The following is a 21,235-nucleotide window of genomic DNA, read 5'->3' on the forward strand; positions in this document are numbered from 1 at the left end:
GGAGACATGTTGTCTCAGAGTCAGTCCTTCAGGTCCTGTATGTCTCCGATGTCAGAGTACAGTGATTTCACTTTGATTAAACCCAGCAGCACCACTGACTTTAAGGAGGTGATCAGTGTCCTGGATGCGTCTTTACCCGACAGCACCTGGACCTTTGAGAGCCAGCAGGTGAGCAGAGAGAACAAACCAGTTTTGTAAGACTACCACTTAAACCAGAATAACCACAAAGAGAGCACAACATTTCCTTTCATTGTGAGAAATAATTATAACATGGCAGTTTATCAGATCCTGCAATATGTGGGGTAATTATTACAATGTTAGTCGATATATTTTAAATGAAAATACTAACTTTATATCCAAATTCAAAGTTAACTAGTTATCTCTAGTTAACTTCGACAACTTTTGTGGCTGTTTTCATTTGACCTGAAGAGTGTGTTGGTGGTAAAATAGCTTTTCGAGCTGTGCGTTTCAGCACCACATCGATGGACAGCGACGCTGACCCATGAGGAGTACAGAGGGCACAGTAAGAGGATTGTTGTTGATGGCCTTTACTCAGTGGGGTAAAAATGAAAATACATGAACACTGAACTAACACACTTAATAACATCTTTAACTTATTACATATTCTGTACTTACTGATTTAGGTAAACGGGAATGAAGGCAATTTTGGCATTAGAAATCCAAACCAAGGAAAATAAATTTGGTCTTATAGTGAAATCAGTGTAAACAGTAAATATATTTTTCACATACAAATGTAGATTTCGATACATTTATTTGTTTTAAACTGTTATAAGCCATGGGAATGTTAACCGGCTACTCCTTATGGCGGTTCACTAGCTCCTTAATGACAGCGCAAAGGGTTTGTGTGTCTTTAACGATGCTGCTCAGGTTTCCTCCCATTGGATGTGAGAGATGGATGCTGTGCACCAATAGCATTCATAACTGTACAAAGAGATCTACTCCCTCCCCCATGCAGCTTCAGCACCAAAACCACAAGGCTCAGAGTGGGAGAAGAGTCGGTAAATGGTTCGTATACTATGAGTATTTAGGTTATATCTTAATTTTATCTTTGACGATGGACAGACATCTTTTTAACGGAATATGTCACGCTCTCGGAATATGGATTTTGACTTTATGTCCTCTGTTCTTGTGGATTGGAAATGATGTATTTTACTGAATCGGGGATGACAAAGAGAATGGGATACCGAGACTGGAGATGGCTTGCTCTCTGGTGGCATCATTTCTTTCTCTTGTGGAGTACAATAAACGGACAGACTCGTTACAGCATCCCGGAGGAACTAAAACAGGGCTCTGTGGTTGGAAATCTAGCCAAAGATCTGGGTTTGGGACTATCTGACATTTTTGACCGTAAATTGCGTGTCGCCTCTGAGGCTGGTGAGCAGTATTTCCGTGTGGATGCGGGGAAGGGCGAGCTGGTGGTGAATGACAGAATAGACAGAGAGGCTTTATGCGGACAAAGCGCCAGCTGTGTTCTACCTCTGCAAGTAGTAATTGAGGACCCGCTACAGTTACACCGAATTGAGGTTGAAATAAGAGATATAAATGACAATTCTCCAAGTTTCCTTTCAACTGAAATATCTTTAAAAATTGCTGAATTAGCATTAGTGGGCACCCGCTTTCTTTTAGAGAGCGCAACGGACCCCGACGTTGGAAGCAATTCACTCAAATCATATACTCTTAGTAAAAATGAGTGTTGTTCCCTTAAAATAAAAGAAATAGAGGGTGGTAAGACCGTTCCGGAACTAGTTTTAGAAAAGCCTCTAGATCGTGAGAAAAAAGCTGTTCACAAAATATTACTAACAGCATTAGACGGGGGAAATCCAGTAAGATCTGGAACCTCACAAATAACCATAAATGTGCTTGATACAAATGATAACTTCCCTGTGTTTGAGAAAAATATTTACAAAGTAACCCTGGGTGAAAAAAGCATAAAGGGATCTGTTATTATAAAACCCAAAGCAACAGATGCAGATGAAGGTTTAAATGGTGAAATTGAATTCTCATTCGGGTCTCGGACACCGGAATCTTTGTTGTCAGTCTTCGATATTAACCCCATAACAGGTGAAATCACTCTAAAAGGGGAATTAGACTATGAAACTACCAAGTCATACGACATTGATGTCATTGCAAAAGATAAAGGCAGCCCTGAAATGGAGGGCCACTGTCGCGTGCAGGTTGATATTATGGACTTCAATGATAACGCTCCAGAAATTGTTTTCACTTCTGAGCCAAAACCAGTACGCGAAGACGCACCAAGCGGTACCGTAGTTGCTTTGATCAGTGCGCGAGATGTTGACTCCGGTGACAACGGTAAAGTAACGTTACAACTCACCAAACGCTTTCCCTTTAGTCTGAAACCTTCGTTCTCTAATAATTACGCACTGGTTACCAGTGGTGCTTTAGACCGAGAGAGTTTCTCAGAGTATAATATTGAGATAACAGCCACTGATTCAGGCTCTCCTCCTCTCTCTAGTAAAAAAAATATACCTGTCAGCATCGCTGATGTGAATGACAACCCTCCTGTCTTCACTCAGCCCTCCTATAATGTATATTTAAAAGAGAACGGGGTACCAGGGTCTATACTGTACTCAGTATCAGCATCTGACCTGGATTTTGGTGAAAACGCCAAAATCTCTTACTCTATACTGGACTCTAAAGTGCAGGACGTGTCTGTCTCATCTTATGTTTACATTAACTCAGATAACGGCAGCATCTACAGCATGCACTCGTTTGACTATGAGAAACTGAAGGTGTTTCAGATTCAGGTTCAGGCAAAGGACCAGGGCTCTCCGTCTCTCAGCAGCAACGCCACCGTCCATGTTTTTATCCTGGACCAGAACGACAATGCCCCCGCTGTTATTTACCCCTCCTCCGCTGCCCTGGGCTCCCTCTCTCACCAGAGGATGCCCCGCTCCGCTAAAGCGGGTCACCTGGTCACAAAGGTGACGGCTGTGGACGCTGACTCGGGCCATAACGCCTGGATCTCCTACAGACTGGCGGAGGCCACAGACGCCTCTCTGTTCACTGTCAATCTGTACACAGGGGAGGTGAGGACTAAACGCGCTGCGTCCGAGCAGGACGACTCCTCTCAGAGGCTGCTTATAGAGATCAAGGACGACGGGGAACCGGTCCAGTCCTCCACCGTCACGGTGTCCATCCTGCTGGAGGACGGCCTCCATGAGCCCATCTTAGACCTCCGACAGAAAGCGGCCGAGCCCAGCAAGAAAACTGGGAGAATCACCCTTTATCTGATTCTCTCTCTGGCCTCGGTGTCCGTGCTGTCTCTGCTGACTTTTCTCATCTTAGCGGTTAAATGCATCAGGAACAGCAGAAGCAGCGGTAGTTGCTGCACGAGACGGAGCGACTGTGATGATTACAAGAACCCCAACAGAAACCTGCAGATACAACTCAATACTGACGGACCTATAAAGTACGTGGAGGTCCTGGGAGGAGACATGTTGTCTCAGAGTCAGTCCTTCAGGTCCTGTATGTCTCCGATGTCAGAGTACAGTGATTTCACTTTGATTAAACCCAGCAGCACCACTGACTTTAAGGAGGTGATCAGTGTTCTGGATGCGTCTTTACCCGACAGCACCTGGACCTTTGAGAGCCAGCAGGTGAGCAGAAAACAACAGGGCAATATGTAACTGTGTATCTGTAAATGTGGGTTGAACAGATTTCCTCTAATTCTGTTTTCTTTAGTTGTTGTTTTTATTTAGGAGCAAAGCGCGATTTTCACCTTTATTTCGTTGATTGTGTGCGCTAAGGGCAGTGTTGGTAATAATATTACATTCCCCAGTAACTAAGTAGTGTAACTAATTACTTTTATAAAACGACTTTGTTGTTCATGTCCGCTGATTGCCAAACAGTAAAGGAAGAATGGAGAACGAGGGGGAGAGGCGTTCTTTCCACAGCTGTAAGTAGCTACTGCCATTATTGTGTCACAGTCTAAGATGCAAAGAACGTTGTCATCTAGTGTAAACTCTGTACGACCAGCAAAAAGCTTTCAGCCGCGAACATTTCTACATCTGAGTTATTGAAGCATCTGCAGAAGCAGCAGAGCAACGTGAAACTTACAGAAAGAAACTCGGGCAGCTGCTGTCACTGACGGTTGGACTCGTCGGGAGAGAGTTAACGCAACGTTTTGTACCTAGTGAATACTGCTCTTAGGCTACATGTGCAGTAAAACCGGTGTTTAAAAGTCGGGATTTACTTGCTTTATTTTTTTTTTTATTTCAGCCGGCGGCGTTAAGAAACGTTAGGCTATATGGTTTGTAAAACCCACACTCCTTGCTGCTGTTATTAATATGATATTAGTTAAAAAGAGACTGTTTTGTTTGGGGGTGGGGAGTAGTGAAAGCAGTGTTTCCCATAATTAGCTTATAAGTTGGATAATTATCAACGCGGACTATTGATTTTCCAAATTTTTACTAGGCGTATTTAAAATCATTTTTGCTGTATTGAGGAGCATATATTCCTGCAGTAGCCTACCTCCTGGCTCGCACCCTCTCTCTCTCTCTCTCTCTCGAACAACGCAGCACAAACCTGTCCAATTTTAGAATAACCCCCCCCTTGCTGTCATTCTGTGGGAAACACCGGAAAGTAATATAGTAACGTAACTTGTTACTTTTATCACCCAGTAATAAGTAAAGTAATAATATTATTTTTTTAAGGAGTAATAAGTAACTAGTAATATATTACAATTTCTGAGTAACTTGCCCAACACTGGCTAAGGGTGCACATGGGAAATATGTGTACTGTTTCTCTGTAATATAAACCAAATCGCACAAACTCGCTATTAAGTTTTTATGTCTAGCCTAGTTAGCAGCAGGGTTGTGATTCCTGCTTTAGTAGAATTTGGTTATGCTAATATGTTATTTTAACATAATACCATATTTCTTTGCAGTGAATGACTATAAAATAACTTAGCTAAAACAAAAGAATTCATTAAAAAAATATTCCGTTTTAATTTTCAGGTTAAAGGAGATTAGAATTTCATCACTATTTTTCTGCCCTTCTTTCTTTGGTCAATTTATATAGTATTTTGTATTGTTTGCAACAATGTTGTTTCATTATTTCTGTCTTCTAATTGTCCGCTACCTTTCTATAGCTTCAATATACTTTAAACTATGTTATAAAACATCTCAACTGTATAATGAAGCCACATTGAAACTTTCCTTTGACGTAGACTTATGGCAGGGGAAAACCAGTTTAGAAACTATGCCCCCCTGCGGATACAAATAGCATTGCTATATAGAACAGCTGTTACATATATTGCTGTGTTTTGACTCAATGGGAGCACGTGACTGAATTGTTCAACAGTAGCCTATATCAATAAAATCACATATATCCTCCATATATTTGTTTTCTTGGATTATGAAAAAGATTGTTGTCCACAGTCACAACATATTCCTCCTTATGTTATTAAGCTTTTGCTGTCCTCTTAAACTTTCAAATGAGTATTAGGTTGATACTTGCCTGTCAGTGGAAGTGGAGTCACTGAAAAGTTTTCACTGTGTGTGTGAGCTGTGTGGCAGAGCGGGTCCAGCCCTGTCTCCCAATGAGAGGGAAGCCTTCTGTGGCCTCTCCCCGCCCACGAGGGCAGTGAGGCAGAGGAGACAGAGCGGAGAGTTTCACAGGAGGCAGAAAATACTTTGATTTTCGTCCTCGTTTTCTCTCAAAAGACGGCCGTCATGATCACATCAAAACTTCCCATCGCTCTTTTTTTAAAACGGAAATGTTTACCATCAAGCCTGGCAGCCTCGTTTTAACATTACTATGGATACGTTACGGTGATAGGAAAAGTTAAAAACTTTCCCGTTCTCCGATCCTCGGAGCGCAGCACAATGGACTCCAGACAGAGGAAGCGCTCCGGAGGAGGGAGGCTGTCGAGGCTTTGCTTTTATCTAGCTTGCCTCTCCTGTGCGTCCGCTCAGCTCAGCTATTCTGTATCGGAGGAACTAAGCCCGGGCTCTGTCGTTGGGAATTTCGCTAAAGATTTGAGTCTTACTGCCCAGCGGATTGTTCAGAGGAGGTTGCGGGTTGTGTCGGAATCCACAACACAGTATTTTGAGGTAAAGCAGGAGACCGGTGATTTGATTATTAAACAAAAAATTGATAGGGAAGAAATGTGTGAATTAAGCTCAGCGTGTTCACTACACCTTCAAGTACTTCTGGAGAACCCTTTAGAAATCCAGCGCGTCGTGGTGGACATTCTGGATGTGAATGACAATGCACCGCAGTTTTCAACCAGCAACATTTCTTTGGAGATATCAGAGGCGGCTGCGCCGGGCACAAGGTTCCGCTTGGAGAGCGCACACGATCCAGACGTGGGGACCAACTCGTTACGCACTTACCATCTAGCAGCAAATGACTTCTTTACTTTGAATGTGGAAACTAAAAGTGACGGCAGCAAGTTTCCAGAGCTAGTTGTGGATAGACCTTTGGACAGGGAGACGCAGGCCTCATTTCGCCTGTTGCTCAGTGCTGTAGATGGGGGTCAGCCGGAGAAATCTGGCTCAACACTTCTGCTTATTAAAATTCTGGATGTAAATGACAATTCGCCCGTCTTTGACGAGCCGGTTAAGAAAGTTAGACTATTAGAAAATGTTGCACGGGGCACTTTAGTGACGAAATTGAACGCGACTGACGCTGATTCGAGTAACAACGGAGAAATATCTTTCATGTTTAGTAAATACACACCGGAGCGCGTTCTCAACCTTTTCAGTGTGGATTCTAAAAACGGAGAGATCCGCGTGAAAGGGGATGTGGATTATGAGAAAGCTAATGCATATCACATCACAGTGCAGGCCAGAGATGGTGGTTCCCCTGCTATGGAGGGCTCCTGTAACGTCATAGTGGAAATCATTGATGTGAATGACAACGCACCAGAGGTGACACTGACATCACTGACCAGTCCAATCAGAGAGGACTCTGAACCAGAGACTGTGATTGCACTCATTAGTGCACGGGACCTGGACTCTGGTGTGAATGGGGAGGTTACATTAACTGTCCAACCGGGTTTACCATTCAAACTTAATTCTGCTTTTGGCATGCACTACAGCCTCACCACTGCTGGAAACCTGGACCGTGAGACTGTCCCTGAGTACACAGTGGTCATCAAGGCCACTGATGCCGGTTCCCCTCCCCTTTCATCACAAACCACCTTTGTGGTGAAGCTCTCTGATGTAAATGACAACGCCCCTACCTTCTCTCAGCCTTCATACTCTGTGGACATCCCAGAGAACAATGCTCCCAGCGCCCCCATCGCTGCCGTTTCAGCCACTGACCCAGACCTTGGTGACAATGCTCGCATCTCCTACTCCATCCTTTCCAGCATGGTCCAGGGCTCACCCATTTCTTCTTATGTCTATATTAACCCAGAGAGTGGCCACATCTACAGCATGCGCTCTCTGGATCATGAACAGCTTAACGCTTTCCCTATTGAGGTGCAGGCCCGGGATGCTGGGGTGCCCCCACGGACAGCCAATGTAACTGTGCATGTGTTTGTGGTGGATGTGAATGACAATGTGCCAGTGATTGTACACCCCTCCTACCCAAAAGACAAAACATTACAGCTCACTGTGCCCCCATCGGCCAGCCCAGGGCACCTCATAAATAAACTTGTAGGGGTGGATGCAGACAGTGGGCACAATGCATGGTTGTTTTACTCCATCGTACCTGGACCAAATGCTGGCATGTTCCGTATTGGGGCACACAGCGGTGAGCTCCGCACAGCCCGCAAGTGGGCTGAGGAGGAAGCAGGCTCGAGTTATGACATTGTGATCATCATTCAGGATAACGGTGACCCACCAAAGTCCAGTTCTGTGAACATTACAGTAACTGTGGATGAGAAGGGCACGGCAAACAATGCTCCACCAAGCCCTCGTCACACACCCTTCAACCACCGCACTGGGATGTCGGACATCACCTTGTACCTCATCATCTCTTTAGCTTGTGTTTCAGCTGTGTCCTTCATCACCTTTGTCGTCCTCATGGTACGCTGCCTTAGGCACCGTGGCCCAGGGCTGGGAGATTCTGACTGCTGCTGCTGCTATGGTCGCCACAGGACCAGCCGCTACCATCAGAGGCCCAGCAAGGACCTGCACCTGCAGCTCAATACTGATGGACCCATACGCTATATGGAGGTAGTGGGAGGCCCCCAGGATCCGCACACACGGACTTACAGGCCCTGCTACTCCACCATATCCAGCCGGAGTGATTTTGTATTTATGAAGACCCCCATGCTGAGTCACAACAACACACTCAACATGACACTCAGCAGGAAGCACCTTATGAACTCAGCCAGTGAGGTGAGGGATTACGTGGGAGAACAAGCATGGCATTGGTGGGATACTACCAATAGAGGTGTTTCAATATCTATCGAATGGTATATCTATACAATGAATGGCTTAAAATGATAATTTCAATGTTTTGACTCTTAAAAGCAGATTGCAAACCTAGATCTCCTCAGTCACGTACCTCTGCAGTATTTTATCTGCATTTGTTTCAGCAGGAGTATCCCTCTCTCGACATGGTGAAAAGCACTTAGAGCTTTGTTGTCCTACTAGAAAGGTTTGGGCAGAGTGAAGAACAGTTTACTATTTAATGTGACCCCAGGCTAGGAAATGTGGTTACTATCTACTACTATCCAATAACTAAACTAACAGAGAGGAACTGTTCTTTATGGATGAGAAAGATACAGATAAAGACAAAGTCAGACAGAAAGAAGTTAGTTGTAGATAGGCAAAGAAAGGGCAAAGGGAGAAATGTAAGTGCTCCTAACAGATGGAGAGGAGGAGACAAACAGATGAAAATAGGTCCTGCAGTGTTGGCTTAGTGGAATGGCTGGGAGACAGAGGGGAACAGGATGACAGAGGGAGAGATGGGGGGTGAAGGAGAGGAAAAGGGCCAAGGAAAGAAAATGGTAAGGGCGGGGGATAGAGTAAAAGAATAAAGCCGTAGCCAAAAAACAGGAATTCATGAGGTCAGTGGCCTGACCCCTGACTTCCTGTTGTCCTCTGAACTTTTGGTGATTGGTTCCAGCACTCAGCATCATATGAGTGAGGCTGTTCTGGCTGTGTAAGTTCTGTACAGACATTTTTCTCATTTCCATTCTTAGATCCTTGGTCTTTCTCACTCTCTCCTTCAATCCGTTCTCAGGGTTTATCCACAGTCATGTCATGTTTAATGTAGAGTTGCTGATTGAAGGTCATTTTTGTTGCTGTGGAATTTTGCTGCTAACTGTTTCTTCCCCACACAACAGGAAGTTTACCCTAGTGTCTGTTTAATATCTATAAAAATTTCCAGTTTCTCTGTGCTGAATTAGGTTGTCCCTCAGGTCAGCAGGGTACCATCTGTCTTCCTGCTCTAGTGACACGTGTGCAATGAGGACAACAGAGGAAAAAGAATTAGGGACAGATAAAGGGAAAGGAAGGATGGCCGTACGTGTGCCACAGATGGCATAGGCTATAGCGGCTTTAGAGTAGCAGTGTGGTCACTGTGGGAAGCTTACATGTGTACAAAGCATCAGGCACAAGAAGCCCTGCTAGTAGTGTGTAATTTTAGCAGGACCCTGGGGCCTTAGTGCACGATTGTTAGTCACTTCCCACTGGCTCTTCTTTGTATCCTCTTTACATTTGCAGTGTGTTGTTTGGCACATTGTGCTAGCACAGATAGTTAAAAGGTTTGATGGCCTGCAACATGTAAATCTGTGCATTAAAACAGAAATATTCCCATGATGAAGGGAGCTTTCTGGCTCAGTGGACAAACATGCCATGTAATCCTGTTGTCAGTTTTTCACTCTTTGAGTCTGTGGGAGTTTATAGGGGTTGGCACATGCACCGAGGTAGGCCGGGTGTTTTGTAAACATACTTTTTTATGGATGATAAAGCTGCACATGCAACAAACTGGCTCATGCAGTTCAGAAAAAACAGTTCTCAAGGGTTTTGGTCAGTTGAGTCATGATGTTCGTTTAAGGGAGAGGAGTATTAAAATCAAACACCACACATTATGCTTTAACAGCGTATAGAGTCAGGAGTTACATATCCTGTTTTTCTGTATATTTTTAGATTTCTAATGGTGTAATCATTGCTTATCATTAGAGAGCTCTGTCTCTGGAAATAATGAAAAATAGCTGGGATGTGTAAGTATGCCTGTCTTCTGAAGTTTGGATATTTAGATGGTGTGGTGTGTATTTGTGTGTGTGACACTGCTTCTTCTTTTCAGACCAGAGCACTAGCTGCAGTCCAGCCACAGTTCTTTTAACAACAATACAATTTGTGTTTGTGATAGGAAGCTGCATCTTCCGCAAAGAGTACCAGACAGACCTGTTTCTGTATGTACTGTATTTTTTCGTCCCTGTCAGTGAGAGCGGAAGGGATGAGATTATTTAGATTTTTCTTTTGTATACCTGGATAAATCTTTGTGTATCATGATAAAGAAGTGGTTAACCGGTAAACCAGATGTTTTATTTAAGTTCACATTCACATGCTTTCAAAATATTTTGGATAAAGTCCAGATGGGCCCATGCGCTGATCAGTCCAGCTTGTACCGCCTTATGAATCCAGCTCACATCATGGATATCCATCTCATGTTTTAAGATGACTGACAGAAAATGTGTTGCACTAGCTACTCAGACTGGCAGTAATTCACCTGGGGAGCCCTAAAAGCTCTATGGCTCAACTTAAAGATGTAAGGGAAGCAGACTGACAGTTTTTAAAGCTTCCAGGCTGGTATGAAGGTCTTTCTGTAGATGAGAATTCAGGCCCACAGAACTGTAATCCCTACATCTTTCTCCATTGGCCTAGTCTCCCTGAGTAGTCTATTTGACCTTCTCTTTCCATCTCCTGCCTTTAAATTTAACTTTCACTCTGAAAAAAGTCTTCTGCATTTTTAATATTTTCATCTGTCTTAAGGGATTGACTCAGAGTCATGTAACAAAAAATCTAAAGATGGTCAGATAAATGGAGCTAAAGTCAATTAGGTTTTGATCCCTGCTGTATGCCATTAAACCTAGCTTGAGATTTGTTTTCTCTGGCAACTGTTGTCTAAACCATCTTGAGAAGCAGCAACTCTTAACAGTTTGTGGTTCAGCAGGTTCTCAGTTTGACTTTCTTCTTGAGCAGAAGAGAACTGCATTCTTATGGATGTTACCCCTCTGCTTGTGATGTGTTTGTGCAGCTAAGCTGTCAATAATGAGGCATTCAGACAGAATATGAGGTGTTTACCTTAAGCTAGCAGTGAGGCCCAGTATTCCAGCACAGAGTCTGTTACTCTTTATTCTACATGCCAGCAGCGGGATCTAACCTTGGAAATGACAAGCGTGTGTCTGCGAGTGTTTGTGTGGTGAGAACGAGTCACACAGCTGGAATGCTGGGCCTCTCTGTGGATGTTGGCCTCCACTCAGTGCTGATCTTTTTCCTCTCCTTACCAAAATTCAGACAGCATTGAGTGCCCACGCACATATACTCTTCTCTGTGTCCATTTTTAAATAAACATCGGCCTACCTCTACTCTGAAGGAGGGTAAGAGTTCAGAAATTCCCTCCTCTTCTCATCATCATCATCCACTATGGTTTTATGTTGTAATAATGATGACTTGTGAGTTCTGGCATTGCAGTTTGTTATGAGGACAGAACCATGTAGACTCGTCTTCTCTTTATCTGACTCTATCTTCCTTTTCTAAATGATTGTGTTGAGTGACCATGCTGAAATTTAATTCACTGACAGCTATATTCTGTCCTTTATGTGAATTCAATAAGTCACTGGTGCATCTGATCCTTATTAACCTGTATTTACTTACCTCTAGTCATGATAGTCACTAGTTTATCCTGCAGTACTGTTCGTTCTGTGTAGGTATTTCTTGCCTCTCCTGTTCTCTTGCTTCTTTCCATCATTCCCCTAGGTCGAACAGCTCTTTTAATAATGCAGCACATCATCCTGCCAGCCTCTCTCTCCGGAGAGCTCTTGTGTCGATTAGGCTGCAGAATCTGGAGCCGAGCCAAGGGCCTATTCACTGCATCACTGCACAACAAGAGAGTCGGAGAGAGAGGGAAAGAGCTAGAGAGATGGAAAAGACATGGTGGCATGGCCAGTGAGGTAGAGATGGACAAGAGTGCAATGGGCTTGAAGACATTAATGGAGAGTAGTGGGAACACGCAGAGATGAGAGAGGCTTTTATCACTGCTGAGGCGCCATCGTAGCATCAAAAAGTCTTGTCAGCATAAGTCACAGACACGGAGGAGTGTCACAGTTATGGTTTGCCTGATCTGTTAAATTCTGTATTTTAGCTGATCTTTCTTTGTGTGGTCATCCACTGAGAAATTCCCTTTCAGATTTGAACATCTGATTCATCATTTGACTGCATTGGTACATAACACCATTTTATAGCTACTTTCTCAGTTATGTGTCTATGTAGTTCTCTTATTGTTTTGTTTTTAACTTTGAGTCCTGTTTTATAAGCAAAGCCCTAGTTTGTGTGTTTGTTTGATTGTGTGTGTGTGCGCGCGCTCCTCTGCAGCACTATATGCTCCTGAGCTTTTGGAACAACATGGATGCCTGAGCATACAAATATTTGTTGCCATCTGTAAATCTTTGCTAAGCGTCACTGAAATACTGAAAATGTTTTTAACATCCCAAACAGACATGCAGACATACACAATCACACACATGTGTAAGCCACAAAGCTACATCTTTTGAACCAAAGGTTACAACTCAGAAATGGCTTGTTGTTTTTGCAATGAAACATGCAATTCATGTTGCATCTTCTGTTCTCTTCACAGCAAAAGCCCCCCAACAATGACTGGCGCTTCACTCAGGGACAGAGACCTGGACCTAGCGGGTGAGTAAACTGAGATGCGTGCACACACACACGCTGATAAAATGCCCAGTAATGTCAAGGACATGTTGTGGTGCACAAGGCGAGCTTATCGCAAAGACAGAGGGAATGATGAAGGAGGGGGATAGTGAGTGCTGTAAACATAAGAACTGGCTGCCTGCAGGGTGCTAACTGTAAAGTACTAATGACATCAAAGTCACAATGCAACCATCCGAATAACACTTTGAACTACATTGGAGTGATGCTGTAATTTATGGTGGCATTTTACTGCCTGATTGTGCACAGTGAATTCAGATTCTTGATTTACACTCCTGAACTGAGCATCTCCGCCTGGTTCCAGGCTGCTTCATAAAATGGCTGCCGCAGCTTCAGCTCCCCCTCCCCCTCCCTCTCCTGTTCCTCTCCTCTCTGCGCTCTCTGAGCCTGTGCGCCATCACTCAGTACTACTGATGAGGGACTGTGACCAGAGCTAGTGGGGGGATGGGACGGCGTATTTATCCTTTTTGCTCACTCTTCATTTTCTGCCATCTGAGAGGTCGTACAGATTGCTTACTTGAAATTTAATTTTTGACACTAGCGACTCGCCCGTTAAAAGACAATAGGTGAATTATGTGTTTCTATTATAGATGTGCGTTTTAGTGAGCATTTGTGTTGATGGACTGCTCTTTGCCCATATTGAGGGGAGGGGGCGTAAAATGGAGTGCATGCAGTCACAGTTTTCACTGATTGCACAACACATTCAGTGAGTCAAAGCAAAAAGCTCTGTTGAGCCAAGTCAGGGAAATGTTAGACACACAAACACATGCCACTGACGTTATAGAATACCGCCGGGTTTATGGATACACTGGACGTAATTCGTGTTAGTGGTGGAGAAAAAGAAAACTAACTTCCCTACTCTGGTATTTTAAATAGATATGACAGATGCAACATATTTTCCACTGAGATCTAGAACACAATAACTCAGCATTCCCCTTTTCTCACACCAACTCCAATCTTCAGTCAAATACACAATGATTCTTAATCAGACTGTATAACTTCTTGTGTTTTTAGTCCCCACATGCCGTACGGTACACACATACGATGGACGCCGAAGAGTGGGACAAGGTACTAATTTAGACATAGATACTATCTGGTCACTCTCTGTCCTTAGCAGCTGATCAGTGTTCAGTTCTGTCCGCTCACTGTTCGGTGGAAGAAGGACTCCATCACAAATCGGCTGATGAGGGCAGAGAGTGGCAAAAATCTTTTAGGTAGTGCACTGCAGTTGAGTGCTGTGCTGTGTGTAGATGACCTAACCCATAGCTTCTGTTAGTCTCCCTAAAAGTTTGATGGGGTTTGTTGATCGATGTGCATAGGCCACAATGCCTGCTGTGGCATAGAAAGGATTGTGACACTTTTGAGTTTGCGTGCAGTGTTTTGTAGATTTGTTATGCCTTGTATGTGTGCTATACATATAGTCGTTTTAGTGTGAGAGCTCTTGTTTGCTCTCCTTTCAGCAGGCTGTCTTAGCATACAGTGTTGCCTTTGATGTGTGTCTGTGATGGTTGTAGCTCAACATCATCACATGTGGCTTTTTCATGTGATTTATCCGCTGAACAACTACAAGACAGAGACAATGCAGTCAGCTGTCTCATGATTTAGCTCCTTAAAAGGCCTATTAGAGGTTAAAAAGTTCCTCAATGAAGTAAACAGCTCTCCACATTAAACCCTCGAGGTCAACAAAATGAAAGTTTGAAGTTAATGTCTAGAAGGTTTTCGGCAAAACAACACCACCTTTAGAGATAAAACATGTCATGTATGGAAAGGAAAAACGATAGCCCTATCTGGCCAACCAAGGACATCCCTCTGGAGTCTGGACCACAGTCCACAATCTTGCCCACAGGAAGTGATAATTCTGACCACAGGAAGCGCTTAACGCAACCACAGGATGTGATAAGTTAAGAGAAATGCCGATTTAGCACAAATGAAGCATTCCCTTTTATCTTAAGTGATGTGAAGAGGCACAAAATGGCTGCCCTGCCTTTACTTGACCGGGCCTGTTTCTCATTGGCTGCCTGGCACAGGACGTACATGTTTCTCTCCCTCAGTCCCTCTCTGGCACTGAACTGAAAACCACTTCAGAGTTTTGGCAGTGAGATCTGGCAAACTGCTCTTAAACAAATCCCTGTTTTTAGAATTCCTTTCCCACTTTTCCCCTCATTGTGTCCTCCCCTTTCTCTTGATTCTCTAGAGCAAACCAATTTGTCCAAGAGTTTTTTTTGTTATTTTAAATAGAAAAGAGGGTGTTCCCTCTTTATATGTATTTAACACACTATCTATACACACACACACACAGTCCTGCTTTCCTCATTTATTACTACAGCCTATACTTGTCAGAAAGACGGACATGAAACCTTGGTGTGCCTTTAATCCCTAATGTGTCATTTACAGTCCTCTTTGGAGCTGTAAACTCCACCAGAACCTTTTACACATGTCCCTGTTCGTTAATGATCTCCACTAAATACCCTCAGGTGGTTGGTTATTACCCTAAACAGTCAAATAACCAATGTATTGCACATGCAGGCACAATATTCAGGAGCTTGAGAGAGTAGCTCAAACCATATGTATTGTTTTTGCTCTGGAATAACTCTAGAATAGCATCTAGCATCCATAATGGTTTTGTAGGATTTTATGTGACTTGTCTTCTAATGAAGTGAAGTGACATTATTGTTTTTTTGTCCTGACACAGCGTACCAGCAGCATGAAGATAATGTACTGCAGTTGTGTTGTCAATCAAAACCACCACCTAACAATCCACGGATGGAGATTTATTAGCACTTTGGGAACAGGAAATAGGATTAAAGCATTGTGAACTAGTTTTCAGTCGTAGAGCTTGTGTTGGTGTGTTATAAGTGTGGGAATGGAAATAAGTAGGTGAGCGTAATAGATCACAGGTCTGCTTTCTCCTGTGTTGCCCCCACATGCAAATCGCAGACCTTATATAAACAAGCCTTTGAAGGTGAAGTTTGCCCAGATGGAAATGTTCAGTGCTCGCTGAGCACTGCATGTGTGACTATGCAGACAGCTATTTCCTTTAACGGCGGGATCATTAAATTTTTAAATCTTCTTTAAGATTTACTAGACGGCACAGTGCTCATGGTCATACCGGCGAGAGAGTGAATGTCGTGCCATGTTTACTGTGTGTGAATGCGCGAACACGCTTGCTACTGTGTGTCTGTGTGCAGACACATTTGTACATGCCTTAACAAGAGTGTGTTTAAGAGTACGCCTTTGTTTGAGACACTCCCTGTTTTGTAAATTATACATCCTCCTTGTTATCCTTGCTGAATTCTCCTCAGGCTGTATATTTCGCCGTCAGCTGCTTTGCCTTTACATCATAAACCACCAACTGTCACACCAGTGAGCTAAACACACACACATTGGAGGGGACGACCAGTTGTTTACTGTTGTTCTTTTGTTTTCGCCACAGGGCAACCGGAGGACCTGAGGTTGCCATGGGAACTGGCCCCTGGCCCCAACCCCCGACTGAGGCTGAGCAGCTCCAGGCCCTGATGGCTGCAGCCAACGGTGAGTCCTATACCTCCTCATCTTTTTCCTCGTCTCCATCAATTCATTTTGTTTCTATACATAAACTTAACGAGGGTGCGTGGGAAGGAATGGTTTATTTAGGTTCCTGCTTGGTTGGAGGGCACCTAGCCAGACTCACTCATTGATAAAGCACTCTGGCTCCACATCGACGTTTCCATGCAGTGGTTGCGTGCTAATAAGCGTCACCTCAGATGTTACTCACACAGTGGACGTCACTACCTGCAGTTCCTCAAATAAACAGTACAAGTTTATGTGTTGAACTCAATAACATGACAGAGATGTATGTTTTCACTGTACACACTGTTCACATTCACAGTGTTTTTTATAAGCAGAAGACTACCAGAGCATCTTGGACAGTTACGTAATACACAACCAAAGATTCCCATATTGCTCAACATATCCTTCTTCTACTGTCCTGTTTCTCAGTTCCTGCAGTGACTGAGGGGACACACACCGTGGTTTATATTTGGGCTGTTACTGTGGAAGCCTTAGCAATAACTTGAAAAAATACAGTGACAAACACAAATTACACAGAAATGATGCAGAGACAAACGCAACAGGATTGTTACCAAATAGACTCAGGTCATTGTTTCCATTGTTGTTTTAACCATTGACACATCACATCTCCCTCCCTCTACACACACACACACACACACACACCCTCCCCCCTCTTGGACACTGCACCGGACGTAGTGTGGAATTTTTTCCATCAGAGTGAGAGACAGAGACGGAGAGAGAAAAGGCTCTGTCTTGGGCATAGTAGTAACATGCATATCAGCACAAAGTTAGACAGAGTGAAAAGTTGGTTCCATCAGGAAGGAAAGAACTAACAGTGCATGTGACAAACACTGAATGTCGTCACTGTGTTGGTAAGCACAGCGCAGGAGTAATCAATTAACAAAGCACTGTGTGAATATGGGGTTTTCAGTTACTGCTTTGGCTCTTTGGAAGCCAGTGCAGTCAGCACGACAGGCTTCATGTGCAAATGTCTGCATATATAGGCTGAGAGGAACTACAGAGCGAGGGAGGGAGCGTTTGTGTCTCTGGCTCTGCAATGCAGGGGTTTGTGGGAGAATTATGAGCCGAGCAGCTACGTCATGCGCGCACACACTGGAAACACAGAGGAGTGTGCTGGGGAGACATTTTCATCATCCCTGTTTTTACTACTGCCCTCAGTTTTTAGTTTAGCTAGTACACACGGAATCTCAAGTACCATATTTATTGTAATAGTTGGTTTAATCTCCTTCTTATGACCTATTTTCGTTTCACTACTTTGATACAACACTGTCACAGTAAAACTATCAAATTCTTGTTGTCTAACAACTTTCATCCTTCTCTCCTCTCCCCCCTCACCCCTTATTCCCCCACTCTGTCTCTCTTCCCCCCAGAAGTGAGCGAGGCTACGGCCACCCTGGGGCCCGGCACTATGGGTCTGAGCACCCGCTACAGCCCCCAGTTCACCCTGCAGCATGTGCCCGACTATCGCCAGAACGTCTACATCCCTGGCAGCACGGCCACCCTCACCTCCAACCCCCAGCAGCAGCAGGCCACAGCCCAGCAGGCCACCCAACAGGCGCTGCCCCCGCCCCAGGCCTCGGCCCAGCCCGAGCCCCCCAAAGCCGCTCAGACCCCTGCCTCCAAGAAGAAGTCCACCAAGAAGGAGAAGAAGTAGAGGTGGAAGAATGAAAAACTCGGCCGGATCTGATGAGAAATTCAACCCCCCATACCCCTTCCATTAGGTATCTTACTGCTCTGCTGTCACTCATGCTAGCCACGGTCTAAATAATGACAGCAATTCACTTTTAATCACATGGACGATGTTGATGGTTCTATGAAAGAGTGTCGTGAAGAATCTGAATGTGCTGAAGGCTGTCACTGGTGTTGATAACCCGTCCTGTGCTAAAGGTCGAGTATTGCTCACATAATCTTTGTCAGTGGATCATTTTGGCAGGGTATGGGGGGTTATTGTTTGTTTGTTTTTTTTAGTTAAATCAAATTAACTTGGACAAAGAGATTCAGTGTAAGGAACCTTGCTGGGACAACAAGGATATACGCAGTGATGTATTCAGAGATGAAATGTTAAGTGTCTTTCATGTTGGATTTATTGTGCTCTTTCCCTGAGGTGGAAAGTCAGCCATTGTAAAGTACGCTAGTTGCCATCCATTTGATTCCTATATAGGGTTAGCCTTGCAGGGTCTTAAAGCATAAGTCCTGTTGATATAAGGCTGTTGTTTGACAGGTATTACAAACTCTTCTGCATGCTCTTTAAGGTTCAAACCACATATACTAGTTTAGAGTTGCAAACTATGCATTGCAAAAGCAAAGAGGAGACCCTGAATCTGTTATCCTCCCTCCAATCGCAGGTCAATATAATGCACATGTAGCATTTACTTGACACAAAATGAAAATTACTTTTGTAATCATAGTTTTAAAAAAAAAGTACGAGTTTAATCTCTTGATATTTTTATGACCTGAGCATGCACCCAGAGGAAGGGCTGGCAGAGGGTGGGGTGACATGGCGTTGTGTCATGGAGACACCAGCCATGCTGTCCATACAGGTGGTATAGCAGCAGGGACTGGCTTCTCGTGTAACACCTCCAGATGGGCGCAAACGTCCTGCTGCCCTGCACCCTCTCCCCACCCCTCTTCACAACCCAGCTCGTGTCCTCCCCTCACTCATTACTCCACGTTGAAAGCCAAACAAAGAGAAATGCACTGTTCATATTTTGAAGATGATGATGATGTAGGGGTAGTAATCACTTCGGTCTTTAGGGAAATGCGTAGATGTGGTAAACGTAAGTGCTTAGGAGTTTCTAGACACTTTGCAAGCCGCTAGATTATTTCCCCTCACTATCCTGAAGTGCTGAAGACACTTCTTGATGTGACACAGTAACATGTTTTTTTTTTCTTTGGGAGATGATGATTCGATAGCATAGAGGAATTGTTTGCATAAGATATGAAGTCTTTACTTTGGCGTCCATCTGTCTGTCAGGCCTCTGGCCAGATACAACTGCATGAAAAGGCAGCTTGCAGGCTTGGTCACGGGGTGTGGAGGGGGTGTGGTGAGGGGTACACAGACTGAGGTGGCACCATTACAACGACCGGAAGGATGGGGAAACAATCTTGGCTCTACCCACTGAATGTACAGAGGAACCACTGTTGACTTGTCCACCCCTTAAACTTTCTCTAATGCACTGACCCAGGTAGAGGTCAACAGAGCCAAGCACATCTGTCCCTGTTGGTGAGGACATACCACTCAAGAGCCCTTTGAAAAGTCCCTCCTCTATTGAAATCAGTGGGAAACCTTAGCCTTTACCCGTCACCTCTCCTCTCCCCTCCCCGTTCCTGCGAGGCTCTTCCCCACTGTAAATAAACAGGTCCTGTCGATGGTATGAGCCAGTTCTTTGTAGGGACCACGTCTAACATTTTCAAAACAAAAGTCCCTCTCCACAAGGCGTGGCTTACTACTGGAATGTGTTGCATTTTGTTTTTCAAGAAAAATAAGAAAACCACAGTTTTAAAAAAAAAACTCAATGAATAAAAACCTGAGATGTTCTTCAACAGTTTGTGTTGCAATGTAGTAACTAAGCACCGTGGAAGCCAACTAACTCTTCAGTGTAAATAAATGAATTAAAGATAACTTTAGATAAGTAAACAAAGTGACACACGTAGACTAGTTAACTTGTGATATGTGTTGCGCATATTTTTGTGTTCATTTTCTCTCTACTATCTTTTATCACCCTGTAAAGAAACAAAACAAAAAAAAATATGGAAATGTTTCTATCCTTCTGTAACCTCTTAATGTTCTTTTGCGGTGATTTTATCTTGTGCATTTGTGAAAGAATGCCTCATTCTCTTTCTGTCCATATGAACAAATGATTATAAATATTATATATGTGTAAGTCCGTCCGCTGCTGAATTAATACTACTCTATCCTGCTGTATTATCTTTCTTATCAAATGCTTAGCCCCCACGCTTTACCCCTGTGTTACTCTTATTTTTATGCTAATATTTATATTGCTGTTTTATTTTCTCTTGAACACTGACATTTCAAATAAAAACATTCTGAAATCATTTAAGAAATACGTGTGTGTGTGTGTTTGTGTGGTTTGTTTTATGCTAATATGTGTAATTTTCACATAAGCTATAGTTTAAGTGAGTTAATTTTGTGTATCAATAATTACGCTGCTTATCCTATTCATTCATGAGACTCACCTGTGAAAGCATCACATGCTGTACGATACGTTTGCAATGTATCTTGGGGCTTTTTGTCCATTCAGCAGGACTGAGGTACTCTTAATGTTTCCCGGGAAGCATTGCTCTATCCCCTGGTCCATTTCAGGCATCTTTTGTGGCTGACAAAAAGGCGTGAAAAGACGACGACACATGTGGCCACAAAATGTTATTTCCAGTGATGTTTTCAGTTAAAAATAAACAGACTTGGCAACTACTGTTCCCTCAGCACATGATACATGGGAGTAATGAATCAGGACACTTCACTGCCATGCAACTCCTGTTGATAAAAGGACACCGTTATATGCGTTAAATCTACTAAATTATGAGTCTAACTGAGTTGTACAACATTATCAAATTTACTGGAATTACTATTTTAAAAGTCACCGCAGCAAGAAATTCATTTAAGTAAAAGCAGGAAACATAAAGACATAGTGGTGATTGATACATCAGCAAAAAAGATGGACATTGCACAACACTTGACCTTATATTATGTGATGTCTGCTAATGTCTAAATCCAGAAAATAGATTAATGGTAACAAGACATTGAAGAAACT

At 43.5% G+C, this 21,235-nt stretch overlaps 1 protein-coding gene across 1 annotated transcript in view; it reads left to right on the top strand.

Annotated features, from left to right (window-relative positions):
• Window positions 1-20,528, top strand: part of LOC119889225 (protocadherin gamma-A11-like) — a 261,420-nt gene extending 240,892 nt beyond the window's left edge. Inside the window, 4 exon segments of the mRNA XM_038700148.1 lie at window positions 12,802-12,860; window positions 13,908-13,961; window positions 16,327-16,424; window positions 17,834-20,528. Of these exon segments, the coding sequence (XP_038556076.1) occupies window positions 12,802-12,860; window positions 13,908-13,961; window positions 16,327-16,424; window positions 17,834-18,117 (495 nt within the window). The 3' untranslated portion in view covers window positions 18,118-20,528.
• The last annotated feature ends 707 nt before the right edge of the window (window positions 20,529-21,235 follow it).

The sequence above is a fragment of the Micropterus salmoides genome, unplaced genomic scaffold (assembly GCF_014851395.1).
Source record: "Micropterus salmoides isolate LMB-PRFRI ecotype aquatic unplaced genomic scaffold, ASM1485139v1 Ms_hic_scaffold_5, whole genome shotgun sequence".
In the NCBI taxonomy this organism is placed as follows: Eukaryota; Metazoa; Chordata; class Actinopteri; order Centrarchiformes; family Centrarchidae; genus Micropterus; species Micropterus salmoides.